Here is a 23200-nt window from a genome sequence, read left to right on the forward strand (position 1 = left end):
CACAACAGGCACTGACCTAACTTCTGGAAAAAAGCTCCTTCTAAAGTGGAGACCTTAAGCATGCCTCCCTGTCTTCCGTTGCAATAGAAATTCTTCTGGAGGCGTGAGTTAAAGTGTAGATGTGTGTCAGAAAATATTTACATAAAATAAAGTGTAATAAAAAACATTATGAGACATTTTATAAAAGTTTAAGATTTGGCGTATTTATTGTTTTGAACCATTTTAACAGTGTATCTTGTAAACAGTTACATATTTAATACTTACTTTAAATACTTTAAAATGTATTGTTTTCATTTTATATCGGTTTTGCATATATTTTTTGCGTTACTGACGCTGATATTTTGACGTTTGTTATTTTTACAGATCGGTACGAGAACGTCTCACTTTGACCGTCTTCTCGCGGGACTACACCGCCCCTGCACCGTGCTGTTGACCCCATGTCGGAGCAAATCTCGCGGTGTTGGCGGTTGACGGCGGTTGGAGATGGAGTCCGAGGGGGCGGGGTGCAGCAGGAGGGAGCAGAGATGTTTGGAGCTTTTTTTTTAATATAAAATTATTTATTTAAATAAAAATGGCCGCCGTGGAGAGCGGAGAGGAGAGACTGTAAGTGGCTTTTTACATTTATCCTCCCTTACCGTGCCGCCGCTACCGTGGCTCCGACGGCTGAGAGCCATTTCTGTCGTTTGTTTTATCGAAGTGAAAGTGCGTTGATTTTTACCCCGGCCTGTCGCGGCGGAGCGGGGTTAGCAGGAATACGTCACCAACTTACTGCTCAGTCTGTACTTTAGCTGCGGAGCGGAGCTTAGCCTTAGCTTAGCCCGTCCTCCGCGCACTACCGGGCCGCTCCGACTTTACCACAACTCTCCTGGAAGTCAGGCCGGGGAGTTGTCACAAATATCCCAGCCGCGGCTTAGCGGCGACGGTGCACCCCTCCTCCCGCGCTCCGTCTGACAGGCAGGAGCTAACGGTTGCTAGCTGGTTAGCAAACACAGTGTTCTCATGAGAGGAGGGTCCGGCTGTTCACACTGCTCATCACTAACCCGGGTTAACCCCGCTCACCAGTAACCTGGGCTAACCTCCCTCACTGCACTCGCAGCCTCCACCCAACCACCTACCCAAAGCGGGCTGAAACAGATCATTACCCTGTTAGCGGCCAGCTGCCTTAGTGCCGCTGAGCCACATAGACACAGAGTGTCTGCCACTTTTTGCACATGTTTATAACTGCAGAACGGGAGTAGAACCCATCACCTGTGCGTGCGTGTGTTTGTGTGTCCTAGTTTCTTCAGCAGCTCACTTCCTGTTCCACCTGCAGCTTCAGCAGCACCAACACTCACTGAAGTGTTTGTCTCTCAACAGCATCACTGCCATCATGCACTAAATGTACACACACATTGTACAATGGCAGAATTTATCAAAATAAAAACACATGGGTTTCCTACTCATCCAGCGGTGTGTCTAAAAGTTTGGGGGTTGGGTGCCATGCCCACCCCCTTGAAGAAAAACCAAAAACATTCGCAGGAAGAGATGCTACAAGCTGCTGTTCCTCCAATGGCCACTTGAGCCTGTCCAAAAGTGAGGCCATCTCCTTAGAGTCCAGTGTTAAAATGCCAAACTTTACAGCATTCAAAATCATATTTAGACTTTGGTACAAAATACATTGTAGACTATTATGGATAGTATCTCCTGTCATAACAACTCATGAGTAGGGTGATTTTTTTTTTTTTGTAACTGTAGGCTTGTTTTAATAGTCAGTTGTACTAATTAGTACACATTAGTGGGTGTGGCTCAGATCAACATGGCAACCAGGACAACAGAGCTTTAAGAGTAGCAGTGACCGTTTTAGCCCCCAAACCTAACCACTTCATATTTTATATATATATATATATATATATATATATATATATATATATAATATGATTGGTGAATTACAGTGATTGGTGAATTACATATATATATATATATATATATATATATATATATATATATAATATGAAGTGGTTAGGTTTGGGGCTAAAACGGTCACTGCTACTCTTAAAGCTCTGTTGTCCTGGTTGCCATGTTGATGTGTTGTTTTGTATGGATAACATACATACTGCGGACACAGAATATACTTCCTTTTGAAAGACACTGGTCTCATATTTGCGCTAGCACAAAAAAGTCACTCTCCGTGAACAGACAAATTTCTTTCTTGTGAATGTTTCATGCAAGTGTCCTTTTATTTTGAATTTTTTCTAAAATTATTTTTGACTATGCTGATAACTTTCTAAAACTATCCAGGAAGCTTTTACTTTGAAAATAGCACACATTAATGCATACTTTTAAATTTCCCAAAGTAATTGGAGACACATTTAAAGTGGCCTGGTAAATTTCTGTAATTAAATAACTGGTGACTTTCTTTTTGAACACTTTAATGCTTTAGTTCAATATTCCTGTGAGTAACTGGAGTTTTTTATTTTAGAAAAATTTTTTGAAAATTTTTATTGGGAAAATCTGACAAACTTCTGAATAAGTTTTATCTTACTTAGGACTTGGCTGTAGATGTCTGTAGTGAGAGCCTGTGGTTGTCTGGCTCTTTCTGCTTACTCTGGTCACATCAGCTGCCTGTTGAACTGTAATTCACCAATCAGGAAACGGGGCTTGAATAGGCTCTAATTGAATCAGCCAATTGGAATATTCAGTTTGAACTCACCAAATGAGACCAATCTGACAAAAGCTAGACCATTTGAATCAATTAAAGACTAATTTGCTGAATCAGCATCCACACTAATTAAAATCATTCCCATTAAAACGATATACACATATTATTGGTTCAGTAATTATAGTCCAGTAATGTAATCTGTTTGTTTTTGCATAATGAGAACTTTTCCAATCTGTGCAAGAAATATAATTCATTTGTTAAAGTTGTATAATGAGAAATGCCAGTCTGGGAGTATTTCTTACTTGTGCTAATGAAATAATTTACTGACATCCATATATGTGGACCGGCTTTGTAGGATTTTATATTACTGTCATAACAAAAGAACCAGCGTGAAAGTAAAGTTCACATTCAAGATAAACTTTAAATAAATCCCGGATCAACGAAGCCTTGAATGTTCACCCACAGTAGCAGAGGAAAAAAAGGGTCTTAAATAAAGTATTAAAATATTGAATGCGTACTTTGATGAATGAGTCAGGGGATAAATACTTGAATCACTACAGTCATGGCATTTTACTGGTTGCAGCTGTAGTGCAACCAAAACTATGTGTGTCTTAAGAATTGTGTTCAGTGTTTAGGGATTTAAGTTATTTATTTGACTTACATCTTAAATTTTACAGCTGCAGCTAATGTTTTCAAAGGAGCTCTTAAGGGGGGCCAGTGCCACCCCATGCCCCGTCTCTGGACACACCCCTGGGTCTGAAGGCCCTCCAGGAAATTCTGAGGTTATGCACTTCACTTCCTGCAGTCTGATGTTTTCTGCATTGAATTATGATGAAAAACACAGATGAATGCTTGACATCAGTTCAACTATCAGACATTCTGTGGCATTTTAAAATAAGTATTCTCAACTTTTCACATTTATTATGATCCCTGCTGAGTCAGCACACATGTTTGGATGTTTTTTGTTGTCTTTTGTGTCCAACTGTTTTCAAATGTGAGAGTGAAAGTGCAACAAGGTGATAATTTTGTCTGATTTCAGGCTGCTTTTCTGTTAGCTCTCTATATTTGGTGAGTTCACCATTTCATAGTGCTGTGTGAATGTATAGTGATTCTTTATACAGCCTATTTATGCACTTGAAGTATCTCAAAATAACAACCAGTGTTAGATGTTCATGGTGTAATTACTAATTTAAGGAAAATACTGCTGTATGATATAGGGCTGGGCCATATTATACCTTTCACGGTAATACCAGTACAATTTTAGGCAATGTTAAAAAAATGAAATATCACGATAGAATATGGGTAAAACACGCATGCGCAGTGCCTTTGTTTTCATACGCACATTGTACAAAAAACATGGCGGCAGCAGAGAATGAGAAGGGCAAAAGCGGATCGTTGAGTGAAACAGATGAACCAGAATTGGTTTGTAACTAGCATGGTGACAAGACGCTGACTCAACAAACAATCGGCGTAGCTTTAAATAGCTGCACGCCTTATGACAAAAGCAGCAAACACTAGGGGGAACTAACTAATGAACTAAACTAATATAAACAGCTGCTTGTTTAGGTGAAAATAAATTGATGGGGTTTTTTGCACTAATAAAGTTGTGGTATCGTCAGTTATATCGTTATCGCAAATTTTCAAATATATATCGTGATAAATATTTTTGGCCATATTTTCCTGCCCTAGTATGATATAATTTATGACAGAAATACACCTGGATATATATTAATCTAGCTAATGTTGATCTGTCATGTTGTGACAGCATAATTAAAATGACCAGAGCAACTTTCGATACAGGGAGTAAGAAGAATGAATCAGTGGATAATTTCAGACACAACCTGTGGGTCACTCCATGTCAGTTTACCAGGTGCCTCCCACCTGACCATCTCAGAGATTCCTGAAGAAGTTCCAGTGGAAATATTCATGTCTTAATAGGAGTTATGCAACATTCCCAACCCCTACTGTATTAGTTTTCTCAAAAGCAAAAACAAAAAACAACAACAACAACAAAAAAAAACTGTTTAATGGCATATTCATAGCATATTTATAGAGACATGTCATGACATGTCTCTATAAATATGGACTCTCGGGAGTGGAGCTCAGGTTAACGTAGAAAGATTGGTTATGTGATCTCTGACAGCAGATTTGGAGGCCTGTGGAAACCACAGGTTTGGAGGTAGGGGACTGATTTTAGTTCAGAGCTTCTCATATACAAGGCACATAATGTTCTTTAAATTGCTTCAAATCAGATGAATGTTTTCACAAGTATTAAAGCCTGAAAAGGAAAAAAGCAAAACCAAAAAACTCCATCGTATTTTCATTCAGCTTCAGTATGATATTCCTCAGCTATGATACCTGGTATCAAATCCAATGTAACAGTTAAACAAAGAGCAAATTTCTGTTAATATTCAAATTTAGAATTTGCTCCTAATACCATATCATCTCAACAAAATATACTGAAATTAATGTGTGTGTGTGTGTGTGTGTGTGTGTGTGTGTGTGTGTGTGTTTTAGGCCATGTCCACACTGATACGTTTTCATTTGAAAATGCATCTGTTTCTCTCCGTTTTGGCCTGTCGTTCTCACCGAGACGGCGTTTTTGGTCAAGGGAAACTGAACTTTTTGAAGACGCTCTCCAAAGTGGATAAATTTGAAAAGCCGTTTTCGCATCGCCGTGTGGACTGCCAAGATGGAGGCTTTCGAAAACGATGACGCATTTTAGTCATATGATGCAGTGATGTGAAGAATTCAACTAAGATGTCGGACGACATTGTAGAGGAGTCATTTTGTTTGCTCCTAATTTTGACAGCTCTATTAAAGGTTAATGTCAGTTTGTACATGCTCCATATAGCTCCAGATAAAACTGGGCACTTTTCCTCTGCATTTTGCTGCGACTTTTCAAAGAGCCGGAAAGTAAATATGGAAGTGACGCAAGTCAATCATCTTACGTTTCACGGATGCGCAGTACATTAACAGCCTTTTCAGTGTGGATGAAAACAATTGAAAACGATAGTGTGGACATGGAGCGTCTTTAGATGAAAACGCCGTTTTCAAATTTAACCGGATTAGTGTAGACGTAGCTTTAGTCCCCAGGTTCGTCTCGGGTGCTGGATAGTTGTCTGTGATAAGGGTAATGAATCCGAAAGTATTTGCACCTTTGAGGGTTTGATAACTTTCTTTGCCAATAAAGTTTCCTCCTCTGTTAATTTATTAGAACAACAGTTCATCTCTGAATGTGTCTTTCAACAACCTGAGCATTATAGAGGACATTGTAGGTAGGTTGGTGTCGTGTGGTGGATGGTGGTCTTCAAGTTCAGGAACAGACAACAGGTTCACATTTGGATTCCTGTCTGCTGTTCTGGCTCGATAGACAGCAGACTCAGTGAAATCACACACGCTGAATTAGGCTGGGTGATATGAGGAAAATCGAATATGATATTTTTTTGGCTATATCACAATACAATATATATATCGTGATATGTTTAAATAGCCTCCAAAAACAAATGTTATTTTTAACTATATAGTGCTTAAAATTGCACTGCTATACTCATTCAAAAGGATCATTCAATATTTTTTTCTTCTTTGAATACAAAAAATCTGAATGAATTGAAATGTTTTGTTTTAACCATTTTTTAACCATCAGTTGCACACAGAGGTTTTTCACAATGACAATACTGTGATAGTAAATCTAAAAATGACTGTAAAATATAAAAATAGTAATATAAAAAAATGTGGTGACCTCAAATTACAGAAACAAAAGTCTAGATAGTGACCATAGAAACGACTGACCAAGACCAGGTATCACAGCTGGTTTATTTAATGTTTTCTTTGGCGTGTGGGGGGACGTTGACATTCAGTGTAAAACATCCTTAATTTTGCAGTGGATGACTTTTCAATAAATAAATTTGTGGTGCTGCTATCTTTTGCAGCAATAATTTTAGGGCATGTTTTGCAAATTGATGCATTTTGTTCAACAATCTCCTTGTGAAATCCAAACGAAAGCGCGTCTTGTTCCCTTCCTCATCTGAAAATCCCGCTGTCGTCATATTTTTCCCTATCTGGTAGTATATAAACAAGCATGCTCAGTGCAGTGTGGGTAGCAAACTTTCTGGTTGGGAGGGGAGGACGAATGGTGCATTTGCAGCGTGTGGGAGAAAAAACCTCTGAATTACAGGCAGACAGCTTAATATTTCTATGTCAATTTATTCTCGATGTTTACGATAAAGCCATTTTAGCCATTGTACGTGAAAAAACTCGCGATACGCCGAGTATATTCGATACATCGCCCATCCCTTCTCTGAATGTCCTTGGAGCTGGCTGATTCTGGTTTCGTATGCCTGTTGAAAAGTCAGTAGGTAGGAGCTGTGTAATACTACTTTAGATTCTTGGAAGAAATACTACCTTTTTTTTAAAATATGCGCACTGTTGGACAAGGGATGATATTAGTTGTTCGTAAAAAAGGTAAAACACTGGCTGTATGAAACGACTCTAAATTCTAGCAATAAAATAGAACATAATCTAGAGTAATGGACTGATATTGAAAACCAGACCTTATTTAGCCTAAATGCTCAATAAAACCACACTGTATGTGATGACTTTCATTCCATGACTTGTCCGGTCAGCTTTTACTTCGGCCTTCGCTTTTGCCATATGTCATCCAGCCGGTTCTTTTTTGACTCTTGTTATTTTAGCCTATTTGCATTATCTGGACTCAGCATGGTGTCATGTGACGTGTTGACACTCCATTTCCACATACCTCCATACACCTTGCCTCCATTGCCTTTCAAACAGCCTGGTTGCCTCTGGTCCAGATATAGTGCTGTTTTGAAGTGTTGGCATCATGTCAGCATTAACAAACTATTCCCACCAACTGACTGCTGAAGGAACATCCTCGGTCTAGCTGAAGTCGTATGATGGGTAGCTTTTCCCATGCTTTTTCCCTTTTCATTAGGCAGTGGCCTGTCTGCACTGGTGGTTTGCTCTGCGTCAGAAAATGATACGTTTTTAACCGTGTCTGCCTTGTGTCTACCGAAGTTAAAATGGAAATATAAACCAAATTTAAAACTATTTGGTTGATGTCAGTTCAGAATTAACAGTAAAGTAAACTAAAAGCATCTGGCCAATTTTAAGAATGTGTTTATTAATGTTAAAAGGAAAAAAGAAACCTCTCAGATGTACATCAGAGTTACCTTTGTAAGCATTTCTGAGCACTGGCTTTAACCAGCAAGAGCAATTGTTAATTTAGGTGCAATTTGTCATTAAACTCACATCTTCCTATTTTCATAGACTAAGAAAAAGATAGTTACCAATGCCTAGTCTCTGCCAGTGCGACACAAAGTGCAATATTTAAGTTAGGTAATGTATTTTACTTTTTTAAACCTAAAAAGACTCTGAAGGGGTTAGTGAAAATATGTATAAAAAAATATTTATTTATTTTTTTTACCTTTTGTTGTTCAGCTGATATCCGTCTACTTATGTTCACTACAGGCTGACTCATTTATCAGTATGTAAGTGAGGTTAACCAACATTCATTCCAGCTTCTATCACAAATACCACAGCCTTACTGAGAATAATAATGATGATACTCATTTTAATTGTAAGGATCACAGAGTGTTTCACAGTTTGGATATAAACAAGGCATTTGAGAGTTTTCAGCATACAGTTCATGTAAACAAATATTCATGTTTTTATACAAGTAATTAAAGTAAAATGTGAGTCTTAGCAACATATATAAAGTTAGTAGGGGTAATCCTAGATGCAGGCTAGTGCAGTTCAGTGATGTGACATAATAACCACTGCAAAAAATATGCAAGACTAAATTTAAAAGACTCAACATCAAATAAATACATTTAAAATGGTCTTTAAGGAGAATAAGGGGATCAGATTTTAAAACCTAGTGTCATCGCTATTCACCAATCACAGGGTAGAACAGGTTTTTCTGATGACGGTTTAACTTTTTATCAGGTTATTTTTATTTAGTTTTTTATGTTTCTGAGTTTGTAAACAATAGCCGTTGGATGGAAGAGGACATCTTGGCTTGGATATCCTCCAAACTGAACTGGGGGACCTAAAATATTGGCCTCCAGGGGTTAAGTCAGCAGACTAGCAGATGGATTCCCAGATTGCCCAAAAGGACCTAGAGAACTACTTGGTCCAAAAGCGCTTTTTGTTTTTTGTGTTTACATCGCAGCCTGAAGCCCCATGAAGATCAGACTAATCAGTCAGCTGCTCAGACTTGTCTGTCACATCTGAACTGAGCTTTTGGAGAAACTCTTCCAGCTTCAACACATTAGGATGTGAAATATTAAAGTTCTGATGGTGCTTATAGGTTCTTTGTTGTTGGAAATTAGAAAAGTGTGATTGAGAATTAATGGGAGTTGGATGCTGTGGAGGAGCTATGAGGCAAACGAGGAGATGAGGAAGGCCAAACAAGAGGGTTATTGATGTGAAAGAAGACATGCAGGTGGTTGGCGAGACAAAGGAAGAAGCAGAGGAAAGGAAGTGGTAGAATGACAGGAAGACCAAAAAAGATTAGTTTTAAGATTACTCTTGCCTCATCATGGTCTTCGTGGTATCCATTCATTTATAGTTTTCTTCTGCTGTTATTTTCTTCCTGTACCTCCCCCACCTTCTCTCATTACCCAGCTAATACTTTAACACAGTCTCCTAACAGTTTGTGAAATACTTTTGACTTCTATTGATTTGTGTGGTCTAATATGTACTGATTTATGTCCATGGTTGTTGAATCTCGGCTATTACAGTTTGTGTTGCTTTCAGAATAGGACTAAGCATTTGACCACTGAAACAGTACCAAAACAAAGGTTTCACCAAAGTGTTTTTTCAACCTCTCTAGACGTTCTAAAAAAGAAAAGTTGCCATTATAAACACTGTGCATTTTATATCCTTATATCAAATAAAAATATCAAACGTTTGACCTCTTGCTCTTATCTTACTGAGGTGACTGTTAGCCACTTACGCAGTAACCGATTTTAAAATGCTGACATTGTGATAGCCTGCACATGTTAAGTTCACCATGCAGCAACTGAGTCAGAATTTTCACATGACGGTTTGACAACCTTTAATGTAAAGTTGTTTACATGAAAAAAATAAGAGGTGTTGATAATACTGGTCTGTGTATGAGAGGTCACTGTGTGGCTTTAGTAACCAAATTAGTTGTCAGTCAAGTGTAGTGTTAAAAATAGACGCATGCCTTTAACTTCTTTATTGCAGTGTCGTGACTATCACAACTGTTCAACCTATGGTTTTTGACCAGGGAGACACTGTTGCTGTTTGTCTTTAGTGTTCATGTTTCTGTTGTTCATGTTTCTTCCCCTGAAGGGAGGGACTGTGCAATAGGTTCCATTTGTCTGTCTGTGTGTCTGTTAGCAGTCTAGCATCCAGTTTTCAAGATATCATTTTCAAATTTTGTGTGACAGTAGATATCAATAACAGCTCGAGCTGATTTTATTTTGGTGTGCCTCAGGTCAAGGCCTGGGTAAAAACTTTATTTTACCCTCAATTTTTTTATGGATTGTCTTCAAACTTCACAACAGTATACTAGGCGTTGGGGAACATGAGTACCTAGTACCTAGGCTAAGTATTTGACCCAGGTCAAAGTTTACCTTGGAAAAAAAATTAAAGAAACCATATCGAGTAATATATCATATGAAAGGGGATAGTAAGAGCTGTACAACACCCTTTTAATAGAGTTAAGCTCTGTGAGTGCTCATGTTGTTACTTCCTGTTTTATATTGAAGGGTCAATTTTTCCCAGGTGTCTCATGGGCTTCCTTCCCACTTTTGCTGTTTTCCCTCCTTTCTACTTGCCTTCACCTGGTAGTTTCACCTGTTTGTTGCTCAGTTGTATTGTATTCTACACACTGAGGTTGACCTCCCCTTTGTCAGATTGTCTGTGTCTTTCTTCCTCATGCTCCTCTTTGTGGATATTTGTTGGACTTTTACTCACTTGACTTTCAGTATTTTGGGATTTTCTTGGCTTGGCCTTTTTGGATGGTGTTCTGTTGTTTACCTACCTGTGCTTCCTGTGCTTTGTTCCTCTCTCCAGCAAATCCTTACTATATTTTTTCGGACCATAAGGCGCACCGGATTATAAAGCGCATTAAGTGTAACTAAACAGTATGATAAGTCAAACTTGACTCAACTCATTCTTCTTGCTTCCTCCACTTCCGTACCATTGATTCATTAATGTTGAATTCTCTTGCAGCTGCTTTATTCCCATGTTGTTGCAGTATATTAATGACTAATATTGTGGATGGATTATCTCAGTTGTTCTCCTGACTGAAGTTTGGTCCGTTTATAGCATCCTGCCTTGGGATTGCATTTGTTCCTAACCATCAGGAACCCTCATGTTAACTTTTATCAAGTGGGAAAAAGTTAGTTTTTGTCCTCCAGCTTCACTGTTTATATTATGCTAACATAGCTGTGTCGCTATATCCCACGTCATTATACGTCATTATTGCACATCATTTTATCCCAGCTAGCCCAACTTCAGTAACCCTACAAATGTCACTGCTGTTTAGTTTTCTGTCTTCATTTATGCTGAAAGTGGTAGCAGAGCTGAATATCTTAATTCTTTCAGAAATCTCTCAGTCAGAACATGCTATATCATTTTTAGGTGGAAACTAGCGAGCTAACTTCCTGCTAACTTCTAACTCTGTTAAATTTAATAAATTCTGTTTTCACGGATGCCTGGATGTTAAACTTAATTGTTACACCTGGTAAAGCAGCAACGCTGATCATTTTATTAAAGATGAAAGAATTTAGACAGTTTTAACTCTGTGACGCTGCAGTGTTCGTTTGACTTTGGGACCTGAAGCAGACGTAATTTTTATGACCCAGATTACTCCGCGAAGCTCCTGACTACCTGATCCAACAATCCATCAAGCGGTGCGGCTTCATAGCTTAGCAAAGTGGTACTAAAACATTTTTTGACAGATTTTTGAGCGCCGTGTACCACATAAAATCGATTGGAGGTCAGTAAGCACAACCAGAATTCATATATAAGGCGCACCGGATTATCAGGCGCACTGTGGATTTTTAAGAAAATTAAAGGATTTTAAGTGTGCCTTATTGTGCGGAAAATACGGTATATATAGTTTACATCCGTCTCCTCATAAGTTAACACATGAATGTATAGACTTTGTGAACTATAAGTTTGGCTGTGCTGCAGATAATGAATCAGATAAGCTTTTACATAAATGTGATTGAAATCTGAATGTCTAATGCACCCAAACACAACACACAGATACTTTAATATTTTATTTATATATAAATCTGTTTTTATAACATGCAGGTTTTATTTTATAGCCAGCAAAGACAAAGTAGTTGGTGTTACACAGATTTATCTAGTTCCAGCAATTAACATTCAGAAACAGAACAATTGCACCCATCTGTACACATCTGTCAGGTTAAAGCAGAAGAGAAGGAGAATATGAAAAAGAGGAAGTGCTCGTGAATGCAGCCAATTTAAGACAAGAATTTTCTATTACAGATTTCAATGTCTCAAAACCACCTCAGAGCTTTTGTTTTCATGCATTCAGAAGCAATGTTTATTCATTTTATGAACTGAAGTTTTTAAATGACTGATTTAAAGTTTAAGAAAACACAGGCATTCTGTTGGGTCTGACATTTTCAGTCTCAATGTGACATTTAACTGGAAATGTGAAGTAAACACCGGTCCGAGTCGTCTTCAGCCCTCATGCTGCTGAAATAATCATTTAACACATAAATATTAATGAGAAATTCTGATTAGTCTTTTAATCAGAAGAGAGCTATCTATCCTCTGCTGTCAGTTCCACCAGTGACTCTGATTTTGGTCTCTTCTGGTTTCTGTCAGAGTTTATTTAGTAAGGTTAATCTTGTTCCAGCTGTCAGACTTATGATGAGAAACAGCCTCTGCTCCCCGTTAGAAAAACAGGAAATTCAACATCGTTTTGCACCAAATAAAGATGGTCGGTCAAAGCAAGATAAAAACCATCACAGTTTCATATAACTTTAAAAACTAATTTGGTGTACTGAGGGAATTAAAAACTGATTAATCTGCACTGAAAATGTGTGCTGCAGCTGATCCAAAGCTTTCTTAGATAAAGTAGTTGTATTCAGCTGAGCAAAGGACACAAACTACACCGAAACTTGTTAAGTTCAAGAAGCATCAGGGGGAAATGCACCGCTCATGCTTATCTAATCTAACATTAGATGTGTATCTCTTTTTGTTACAAAGCTGCTGCAGTGGGTAAAAAACACCACAGTGACCTACAGTAACTTAAAGACGAACCATAGCGTGAGTTGAAGACTTCCTGTTGGTGCGTTCAGGGGTAGTCAGTCACTGTAACTCAGCACTTCCTGCAATTGCTTCACAATCCTGTCTTTAAGTGATGACGTGATGAGTCCTGCTTCCGGGCCCAAACCACTCTGTGTTTAATAAGGCTGTTGTGTTTTTAACAGGTTTTAATGCTTTGCATTTTGTTCTATTTAATCTACAAGCCCCTAAAAACATTCAGTGATCACTGTCGGCTTCTCTTGGTTTCTATTATCCTTATTATTTTAAAGTTCAGTTTTTAACACACCTCAGTTTTGTGTAAGATGTATCTACAGCCCAGCCCATGCAGCAGTGTGTTAATGACTAACCTCGTATTGTGGATGGATTATCTCAGTTGTTCTTCTGACTGAAGTTTGGTCCGTTTATAGCATCCTGCCATGCGATTACAATAACAAATTTCCCACGTGTGGGACTAATACAGGTTATCTTAATTGCATTTGTCCCTGACCATCAGGAACCCTCACGTTAACTTTAATCGAGTGAAAAAGTTAGTTTTTGTCCTCCAGCTTCACTGTTTATATTATGCTAAGATAGCTGTGTTGCTAGTGATCACGTAGCACGCCATTTTATCCCAGCTAGTCCAACTTCAGTAACCCTATAAACATCACTGCTGTTTAGTTTTCTGTCTTCATTTGTGTCGGAAGTGATAGCAGAGCTGTACGTCTTAATTTGTTTCAGAAATCCCTCAGTCACAACATGCTGTATTGTATTTAGATGGAAACTAGCGAGCTTACTCCCTGCAAACTTCTAACTCTGTTAAATTTTATAAAAAAAATTTCATGGATGCCTGGATGTTAAACTTAATTGTTACACCTGGTAGAGCAGCCACACTGATCATTTTATTACAGGTGGACATATTTAGACACTTTTTCGACTCTCAGTGATGCCGCAGTGTTCGTTTGACTTTGGGACCTGCAGCGTAGTTTGGGACCAGGCACGGCTAATGACGTCCGACTTAAAGACCGGATAAGAGCACCAGGCTGCTTGAGCTGATAAACTCACTATGAGGTCCACACACAAAGGCAGGGAGTTTTACCATCCATCACCAAAAAAAAAGGTCTGTACCCCGTTTAGCTCCACTGTTAACGTGGGCTTTATTTCTGGAAAGGTCCGAAATCTGATATTGATCCAATCAATCACATGCATGGTTTATAGTGTAATATCCCAACATTCAATACATACAGTTGCAGGAAAAAGTTTGTAAATCCTTTGGAATTTGCTTTATTCTGCATAAATACAGAATAAGTCTTAAAAGTAATAAAAATGTTATAATGTATAATGTTGGGTGCCCACTTTTTCCTTTTCAGTGATTGATGGAAGTAGCCACCATGACATGTGTCACTGATGTTGGACTTTATATTAACATTTAGGCGATCGCATGCTTGCTTTTGTAATCTACAAACACCAGTCAGATTTAGCAAACAGACAAAGGATTATGGAGAGGGAGTCACCGCGTCTCACCAGCTTTAGCTTTAGCAAATAGAAGACCAAATCACCAATAGCCAAATAAAGGCATTAGAGAGCATTTGTAGCTGTCTGCGAGATAAGTGCTGCACAGGGACGTCTACAAAGTGCTACACAATCAGAACTAGGAGTAAAGGGTCAGGCAAGGTACTATATAAGTAAGATTTCACAAACCGTACATAAAAGATGGACGTAGTCACCTTGTTACCCATTGGTTTCAGGTTCTTCATTTAAAGGCATTAAATGAAGCGTTAGCATTTTGGCAGTTATAGTGTGGCAGCTATAGTGTGTGTATAGCAAGTAGTGACAATATTTGGATTAGCGGGTGCTGCTGGTAAAGATATCCACTGAAGCCAAAGCTTTTTAACATTAGAGTCTATGAAGATTGTCTCACTTTTAGAATCAGCCTCAATTGGCCATTAGAGGAAGTGGAGGTTTTGGCACTTCATTTTTAGCCTCGGTGATTGCTGCTTGGTTTCCTCGCTACAGGCCTTCTCACAACATTTATGTTGGACATTGTTAAACAATTATCTTTAGTCTTCATTGAACATTATTAGGTGGAATGACTTGTGAGTTTTAGGGTGTCGTGTTGTATCTTGACCCATTTTCTTTTAAGGAACAGTCTGTGGACAGATGCCCTGACATACATAATTTGCTGGAATTAATCAGAATTCATTCCTAAATCAATCACCACAACCTGTCCTCCATGGATGTGGCAAACACATAACACTTCTTATTTAACTACCTTTTGCTCAGCCAAAATTGCAACAGCTTATTAATGGTCCAGGGTCAGGTCTTGTTAACCATTTATGCAAAGAACGTAATACAGTGAGAATCACTGACACTTGACTACTTCAAGAAGGTCCTGCTTTAGATTTTATGAAGTCTGTCAGAGCTTTGTATTGGCGGTTAGAAAAATGGCACGTAATTTGCCTTCATGCAGCTTTTACATGGTTCAAACTCAAATATCAGTTCTGAAGGATCTTTGGAGTTAAATGTTCTGCAAACATTTGATGGGAGTGAAGTAGGGCTGCCACGATTAGTTGACTAGTCACGATTACGTCGACTATTAAAATTGTCAACGACTAATTTAATAGTCGATGCGTCGTTTGAAGCTTTGTAAGATTTCGAAAGACGCAGGAATAAATAGTAGGATTTAAGAGTGTAATAACGGACTGAAACAGAAGAACAGCACTGCATGTCCAGGGATGCCAGCTGCCGTTAAACGCCAAAGAAGAAGAAGTAGTGTCCGGGTTTCATAGCTGTGTCCAAATTTAGCGGCCGCATCCTTCGGAGGCTGCATTTGTAGGTCAATTACGTTACAGGGACGTGGCACGCCTGTCCAAATTCGAAGACTCCCCCAAACGCGGCCAAAAAATGCATTCTTCATTTCCCCAGATTTGAAGGATGGGTCGGGTGTATCCATCGTGGCCCAACCTATCCCAAAATTCATAGCGCGGCCCAGTCAATTCCAGTTTCCAACAATGGCGGCAGCTACTTAGTTTATCAAGACATCACATATTTGCAAAAGTGCTCCAATGTTTTCGGAGACGTCTGTTACCCACCAGCTCGATAGCTAACCAGGGTTCAAGGCTCACTAGAGCTGGTGAGAACAGCGAACTGACAGATGCATTCTGGTGCAATAAGCTGTACGTTTTACGTCCAATGGATGCATTATCTGATTAGTCGACTAATTGCAAAAATAATCGGTGACTAGTCGACTATCAAAATAATCGTTTGTGGCAGCCCTAGAGTGAAGCTAAAGGAAGCCTAACGTGTTCTTACTGATTCAGTCAAACACTGATCTGAAAGTGTTCTATGTGGATGAACTTATATTTATGAAGTTATTTGGATTCTTGCAGTTAACAGGTTGTGGTCATAATGTCAACAGTATGATTTTCTCTCTTTTTTGTGCAGGGAGGAGGGGCAAGAAGGTGATGAAGGACCTATTGAACCCCAGCCTCCAAGGAAGGAAAAAGACAGGTCCAAGACCAAGAAACCCCGCAGGGAACGTCGTCATGCTGAGCGGGGGACGGAGACCATGGCCTCAGCTTCAACCTCAACAGCACAGCAGCCACAGACAGGGTTGGAGCAACAGACCCAGGTAAAGACTGCATTAGAAGTTAGTAGAAACAGTGGAATCATGGAGGGACTAATTTCATCACCTGCTGAACATCATGACACATTTTGCTCAGGATGAAGGACAAGTTTTTGCTCACCTTTTCCTTGCAGATGTCAGAGCCAGTGGCCGGTCCCTCAGAGCCAGGGTCAGAGTCTGCAGGTGGTAGCGAGTCTGCCGGATCTTCCAGGCAGCGGCGCTCCATCATTCGGGACCGAGGGCCGCTGTATGATGACCCATCTCTGCCCGAAGGCTGGACCCGCAAACTGAAACAGAGAAAGTCTGGACGCTCTGCTGGGAAGTTTGATGTCTACCTAATCAAGTAAGCCATGCCCTGAGCCACCCTGACAGTGTGCTCGTTTTCCAGGATGTAGAGGAGTAAAACCCCCAAATGAACATTTGTGATGCTTTTTTTTTTGCTTTTTTTTTTTTTTTTTTTTTGCTGTTTAGCTCGGAGGGGAAAGCGTTTCGTTCCAAGGTGGAGCTTATTGCCTACTTCCAAAAGGTTGGTGACACAACAACCGACCCTAATGATTTTGACTTTACTGTTACTGGGCGTGGGAGCCCCTCCCGCCGTGAGAAGCGCCCACCCAAGAAACCAAAGGTGGTGAAACCATCGGGGCGTGGTCGTGGGAGGCCCAAAGGTACTAAATGATGTGATTCTAGAAGTTATACTGGAAAGCTGTTCCTGAGTATTTCTATTTGAGTATTTATTTTTTCTGTAATTGTGTATCTATTTGTGTTTTTGTAGGCAGTGGGAAGATGAGGCAGGCTACAGAAGGAGTGGCAATGAAACGTGTGGTTGAGAAAACTCCGGGCAAACTGCTGGTCAAGATGCCCTTCGGCAAAGCAGAGACCTCCACTGGCACCACGACCACCACCTCAAAGGTATGGTTGCTCTGTCGTTTAGTCGTTCGTACATTTTCGAGAAGCACAGTGTTGAGATTGTCGCAGTAAGCTGAATAACTCAAACATGCATTTCCTAAGCAACTTTCCTCATTTCTTCTGTCCAGGAAAGCTAACAGAAATATGCTTCAAGGAGAAAATATGCATCTCTCCAAAACTGATGTTCACACGTATAAACATAATCATTTAAAGATATTTTGATTAAAATGATCACACCTCTACACCATAATGTCATCCAATGAATCACCACTTTGTTGAGGTTGATTAACTTGTGTTTTTCAGTAACCTTCAAAGCAGCTCTTGAGAGTCAAACTGGTCCCCCTTTGACCTACAGGTGTAATGTAAAGAGCATCCTATATCAGGCAAGACAGGAAAGACTGAAGACCCAACTCCCAACCAGTAACATTGGGTCATACTGTCCTGCCATTCTGGCTCACTACCTTCAAGGATAGTTGAGGCGTCCTGTAATTTTTACCCCTCAGCTGTGAAAGGCTGATGGGTACTGCCTAGGGCTGCCACAAACGATTATTTTGATAGTCGACTAGTCACCGATTATTTTTGCGATTAGTTGACTAATCAGATCATCATCCATTGGACGTAAAACGTACAGCTTATTGCACCAGCAGCATCTGCTCTTATATAACTATCATTAGCTTACAGCTTTAAGTCTTTAAGGTATGTGCTAACTAAAAATAAATACAAGATGATAGTTTATTAAATTTTAATGAAATTTGCAGATTGTTTCAGTGGAGTTTAATAAATTCCGCCGTCTGCTCCTTGCTATCTAAAATATAACGGGACACCAGAGTATATTCTCCAGCATCTCACACTTCTGATAATCAGTTGTCTGCTTGACGTTTATTCAGCTGTGTAAAAACTATAACTTTAATCTCAGCCAAACCAATTTACTCAGGAACAAATAAAATACTGAAAAAAGCCAAACAATAACATTTTTAAGTTATCTAAGTGACTTATATATGTTTAACCTGAGTAGCGAAAGATGGCGGTGGGTTTGAAAACGATTTGCCGGGAGTCCGGTGTTCTGACGGGCTCTAGTGAGCTTTGCCCCCGGCTAGCTATCAAGCTGGTGGGTAACAGACGCCTCCGAAAACGTCGGAGCGCTTTTGAAAATATGTGGTGTCTTGATAAACTGAGCAGATATTTGAGGTTTACACAGCTACATTCTCGCATGAAAATATGTTAAACGTTTATTTTGTGACCCAGAAAGAATAATAAGAGTAATATTAAAACTAACTAGCTGCCGCCATTGTTGGAAACTGAGCTGGGCCGCGCTATGAATTCTGGGACAGAGCTACTTCTTCTTCTGGGTTTAACGGCAGCTGGCATCCTTGTACATGCAGTGCTGCCATCTCCTGTTTCAGTCCGTTATTACACTCTTAAATCCTGCCACTTATTCCTGCGTCTTTTGTGATCTTACAAAGCTTCAAACGACGCGTCGACGATTTTGATAGTCGACGTAATCGTGACTAGTCGACTAATCGTGGCAGCCCTAGTACTGCTGTCATTTTGCCGGGTGGGTGGGCAGCATGGACACCAAAGTTTGTGAGTGTGATAACTCGAGAACAAGGCAACATAGGATTTTGAAATTGATACCATAGCTGCCTGTACATTGGACAAGTTCAAATCTCAGTGATCTTGACTTCAAGGTCAAGGTCAAGTTTTCTTAAAATCTTGTGAGTTCAATAATTCAAGACGGAAATAATCTAGGATTTTCAAATTGAGACCATAGGTGTATCTACTTGGAATCTGAGGGGTAGTGCTGGTGGCAGCTTGTATTTTTTTCTTCTTTTTGTGCGTGACAGCAAATAAAGGCAACCCAAGGTTTTACCTTGATCAACTTTAGCCTGCAAATAACTATTTAGAGATAGTTAAATCATGTTACAGGAAATGAAAGATTGTAAATCCTCATTTGTAGCAAAGTTAGAGACATGGCTAAGGATCCTGTGTGTGTCTCCAGTTCCATCTTTACAAAGACCTTCTGAATATCCCAGTGAAAAGAATGGGAAGGGAATTCATGGAAGACTTTGTTTACCTTCGTAGAGTTGTGTCCTGAAGATGGGCAAAACAGCTAACATACACTGAAATAAGGTCTTAAGCAATTGATCAACACAAGAGATCCACAAATCATCTGGAAGGTAGAAAAGACTTTCATTAGGAGTTTAAAATAAAACACTTATCTTGACTGGCAGTAGTCCTGCCAAGAATGTCTTGAGAGTGGATACTGAGGACTTGGCTGTGCACTAGTGTTTATGATTTTCATGGTTCGAAACTTAAGGCTCTACCTGGAGAAGATCCTCACAAACAGAGGTAAATGATGAGTAAAAGTAGATAGGCTGTAGTATGTGGTTGCAGTAAGTATGGTTAGTATTTTCATCCATCTATTATCTGCTTCTTATTTGGACCTGGATCTTGGTGGAAGCAGTCTAAACAGATATGCCTAGATCTCTCTCTCCTCAGCCAGCTCTTCAAGGGGGACACCAAGGTGTTCCAAAGCTAGCTGAGTGACATGATCTCTCCAGCATGTTTATTGCCTACCCTGGAGTCCCTACTATTTGGATATTTCCAAAACAACTCACCTAGGAGACATCCAGGAAGCAGTCTAGTCAGTGCTTTAAAATCTTAAATATGATTTTATAATTCCAGCAACAATGCTAATGCAGGTTTTTCCTGTTGATCTGGCAATTCCCCTGCAGGTGGTGTCTCCTGCCTTGGTGACCAAGTCCCGCCCTGGCAGAAAGAGGAAATCAGAACAAGAACTTCCGCCTCCACCACAGACTGCCCCCAAGAAACGGGGCAGGAAACCAGCGTCAGCCTCCACAGCAGCATCAGTCGCCACAGCATCCACCTCCGCTGCATCAGCCTCTGGTAGCTCAACAGCAGGAAGTTACGCTGCAGCTGCCATCTTGGCTGCTGAGGCCAAACGGAGAGCAGCTAAGGAGTCTTCCACCAAACCTGTTGTCCAGGAAACAGCTCTGCCAATCAAAAAACGTAAAACGAGAGAGACAGTGGAGGAAAGGGAGAGTGTGCAGACTCCAATGGCTACAACAACAGAGACTGGAAAGTCAACAGCGGCCGAGGAGGAGAGCAGTACAATGGCAGGAGGTCCAAGCTCAGAGCCTGAGCCCGCCCCCTCTGAGCAGAGCCAGTCACAATCACAGAAGCAGCCTTCTGCTTCAGATGACAGCCAACCACATGGACACAAGACACATAAAGGGCGGAAGCACAAGGACAAATCAGGAGAGGCAACAGGTGATGGTGTAACCAAAGGGGAAGAAGTAGGTGAAGATGTAAGCGATAAGGGAGGAGAGGGGGGATTGGGTGGAAGGGGTAGCAGTAGCAGCAGTAGCACTAGTCCGTCAAAAAGCCACAAAAGGAAGGAGCGAACACCTCACAAGCACCACCATCACCACCACCACCATCATCAGCATCGCCACCAACAATCCACTGTCTCAACATTGGATGAACCTTCTCCTCCTCCTCCACCCTCTGGACACCCAGCACCTTCTAGCCAGTCCAAGCCTGACATTGAGCCTCAGACTGTGCCTCAGCTCACCTCCCAACAGTCGCAGCACACCCAGCAAGCTCTTCCCAGACCGCAGTCCAAGTCTGCACCACAGTCCCTGCCCGAACCTCGACATCCTACCCTGCAACCACGCTACCAGCCCCAGTTTCCCCATGAGTCCCAAGCCCAGAGTCGTTACCCAGCACCCCAGTCCTCTCCTACCCGACACGGCCTGACACAACCACGGCCCCAACAGCCCCCATCCCAAACCCACAGTCAGCCTCAGGCTGCCAACCAGAAAGTTCCCTCACAACCTGTTCATTCCTCAACCCAACACCGAACCCAGCTTCAGAGTCAGCATACGCAACCTCAGTCACATCCTCCTCAGTGCCCCTCCATCCTGCACATCCATCCGCACCAAACAAGGCATCCACATCCACAAACTACATCCCCCACAGCACCCCAACCTCAAACCCAGTCAAGGCACCCATCTCAACTCCAAACCCAGCTCAAACAACAATCTCAGCCCCAGCCCCGACAGTCACTTCAGCCTCAAATTCAATCCCAGGCCAGGACCCCAACTCAAGCTCAGAGTCAGTCCCAATCCAGGCCTCCAGCCCAACCTCAGTCTCAGTTGCAGCCCAGAACCTCGGGCCAAACGCAGCCTCAAACCCAATCCAGAACCCCAGTCCAGTTGCAACCCCTATCCAGGACTCCAGCCCAATCACAATCAGCACCCCAATCCAGGACCCCATCCCAAATGCCGTCGACACTCCACGCTAGGACCCCAACCCAAACTCATCCTCAACCTCAGTCCAGAAACCAAGGTCAAATGCAGCCTCAATCCCAGTCCAGGACCCTAGCCCAAATGCAGCCTCAATCCCAGCCCAGACCTCAAACCCAAATGCAGCCACAAGCCCAGTCTAGAACTTCAGCCCAACCTCAACCTCACCTGCAACCCAGACACCAAGTGCAACCACAGACAAGGCCCCCATCACAACATCAACTCCAGACTCAATACAGACCACAATCCAGTCAATCTCTCTCCCAGCCTAGGCCGCCCCAGTCCCAACCCCAGTCCCAAGCACAACCACACTTTCAGCGGATCCAACCACAGATGCGCTCCCAGCCACACTCTCAGCTTACCAGGCCAAACGTGCAGCACCTCTCATCCAGCCGACCATCTTCCAGCCTAACCAGGACCAACCTCGTCCCTGCTCAGCAAAACCAGAGCGAACAGCCACAAGACCTGAGCACCACAAGGCCTGGCAGAGGGAGCCTGATCCCGAGCCGAGACGTCAGCGTGGAAGGGGTTAGGACAGAGGGGAGAGGGGAGCCAGCCATGCCATCTGAAAGCAGAGAGGTTTTAGGAGGAGACAGAGGATCAAACAGCACCTCGAGGCCTCCCAGCTCCATGCCTCCTGGACCTCCTGGAGTATCTGGGGCTGGTCACGTGCCTGGGGCAGATGGTAGGGCTAGGCTCCGGGCAGAGCCAGAGGCAGCAGGTGAGGGTAGGGAGCTCAGAGACATCGTCCCGCAATCTGCTGTTCCCTGTCCCAGCCGAGAAGAAACCGTAGAGTCACGGACTGCTGTCAGCGAAAGAGTCAGCTGATTGGTTGGACTGATGAACCTGCCGTCTACCAATAGCCTGACGGACTGAATCAGCACCAGGCAGAAGAGGAGTATGACTGGGATGATGTCCTTGTAATGGTTTTTACACCGTTTACAGATAGAAGGAAAGCGTCACACAGAGCTGGAAGGACTGTCGCAGCTTGTTCTCTGTTTGATTCTGTCTGGAGACTCTGTAAAGTTCTGGATTAGAGAACCAACCTGGCGCTGAGGGACACCTCGAGTGGAAAATGGATAGTATCTTTTTTTCTAGGAAAAACAAATGAAAAGGAAAAACCGATAAAAAGTGTGTGTGTATATATAATCAAAAGGCAGCTGTTGTGTCCCGCTAGTCTCCGTGGGGAGGGGGGGGGGGAGTAGTTTGGAACTAAAAACCAACGCTTAACAACACATTACTCTGAACGAAACGTTGCTTCCGGAATATAACCTGTTTTTTTTATTTAGTATTTTGATAGTTTATTGTTTTGTCTCTGTTATACAGCTTTAAAGTCTGATATTATTGACTGACAGTCCCTTACTCATCGCTGTGCTGCTGACTGACAGTCCCTGACTTTTAACCTGCTCTTAACTCCTCCTGTTG

At 41.4% G+C, this 23200-nt stretch overlaps 1 protein-coding gene across 1 annotated transcript; it reads left to right on the top strand.

The window, feature by feature from the left end:
- The first annotated feature begins 367 nt into the window (after positions 1-367).
- mecp2 (methyl CpG binding protein 2) lies at positions 368-22968 on the top strand. The gene is made up of 6 exons (XM_085259957.1): positions 368-603; positions 16361-16547; positions 16676-16884; positions 17013-17206; positions 17314-17450; positions 20183-22968. Exons 1-6 carry the CDS (start codon positions 572-574, stop codon positions 22601-22603), a joined length of 3180 nt encoding a protein of 1059 aa, XP_085116083.1. The 5' UTR covers positions 368-571; the 3' UTR covers positions 22604-22968.
- Positions 22969-23200: the final 232 nt, after the last annotated feature.

This window comes from Mchenga conophoros, linkage group LG20 (assembly GCF_057382185.1).
Source record: "Mchenga conophoros isolate Kocher_MC1m ecotype Shallow Benthic linkage group LG20, M_conophoros_male_GT1.1, whole genome shotgun sequence".
Lineage (NCBI taxonomy): Eukaryota > Metazoa > Chordata > Actinopteri > Cichliformes > Cichlidae > Mchenga > Mchenga conophoros.

Bases quoted from the DNA above. Each gene is read 5' to 3' on its own strand.
- mecp2 (XM_085259957.1), top strand. From the start codon at position 572: ATGGCCGCCGTGGAGAGCGGAGAGGAGAGACT. The intron at 604-16,360 runs GTAAGTGGCTTT...TTTTTTGTGCAG, and splicing joins GAGAGCGGAGAGGAGAGACT to GGAGGAGGGGCAAGAAGGTG. The intron at 16,885-17,012 runs GTAAGCCATGCC...TTTGCTGTTTAG, and splicing joins TTTGATGTCTACCTAATCAA to CTCGGAGGGGAAAGCGTTTC.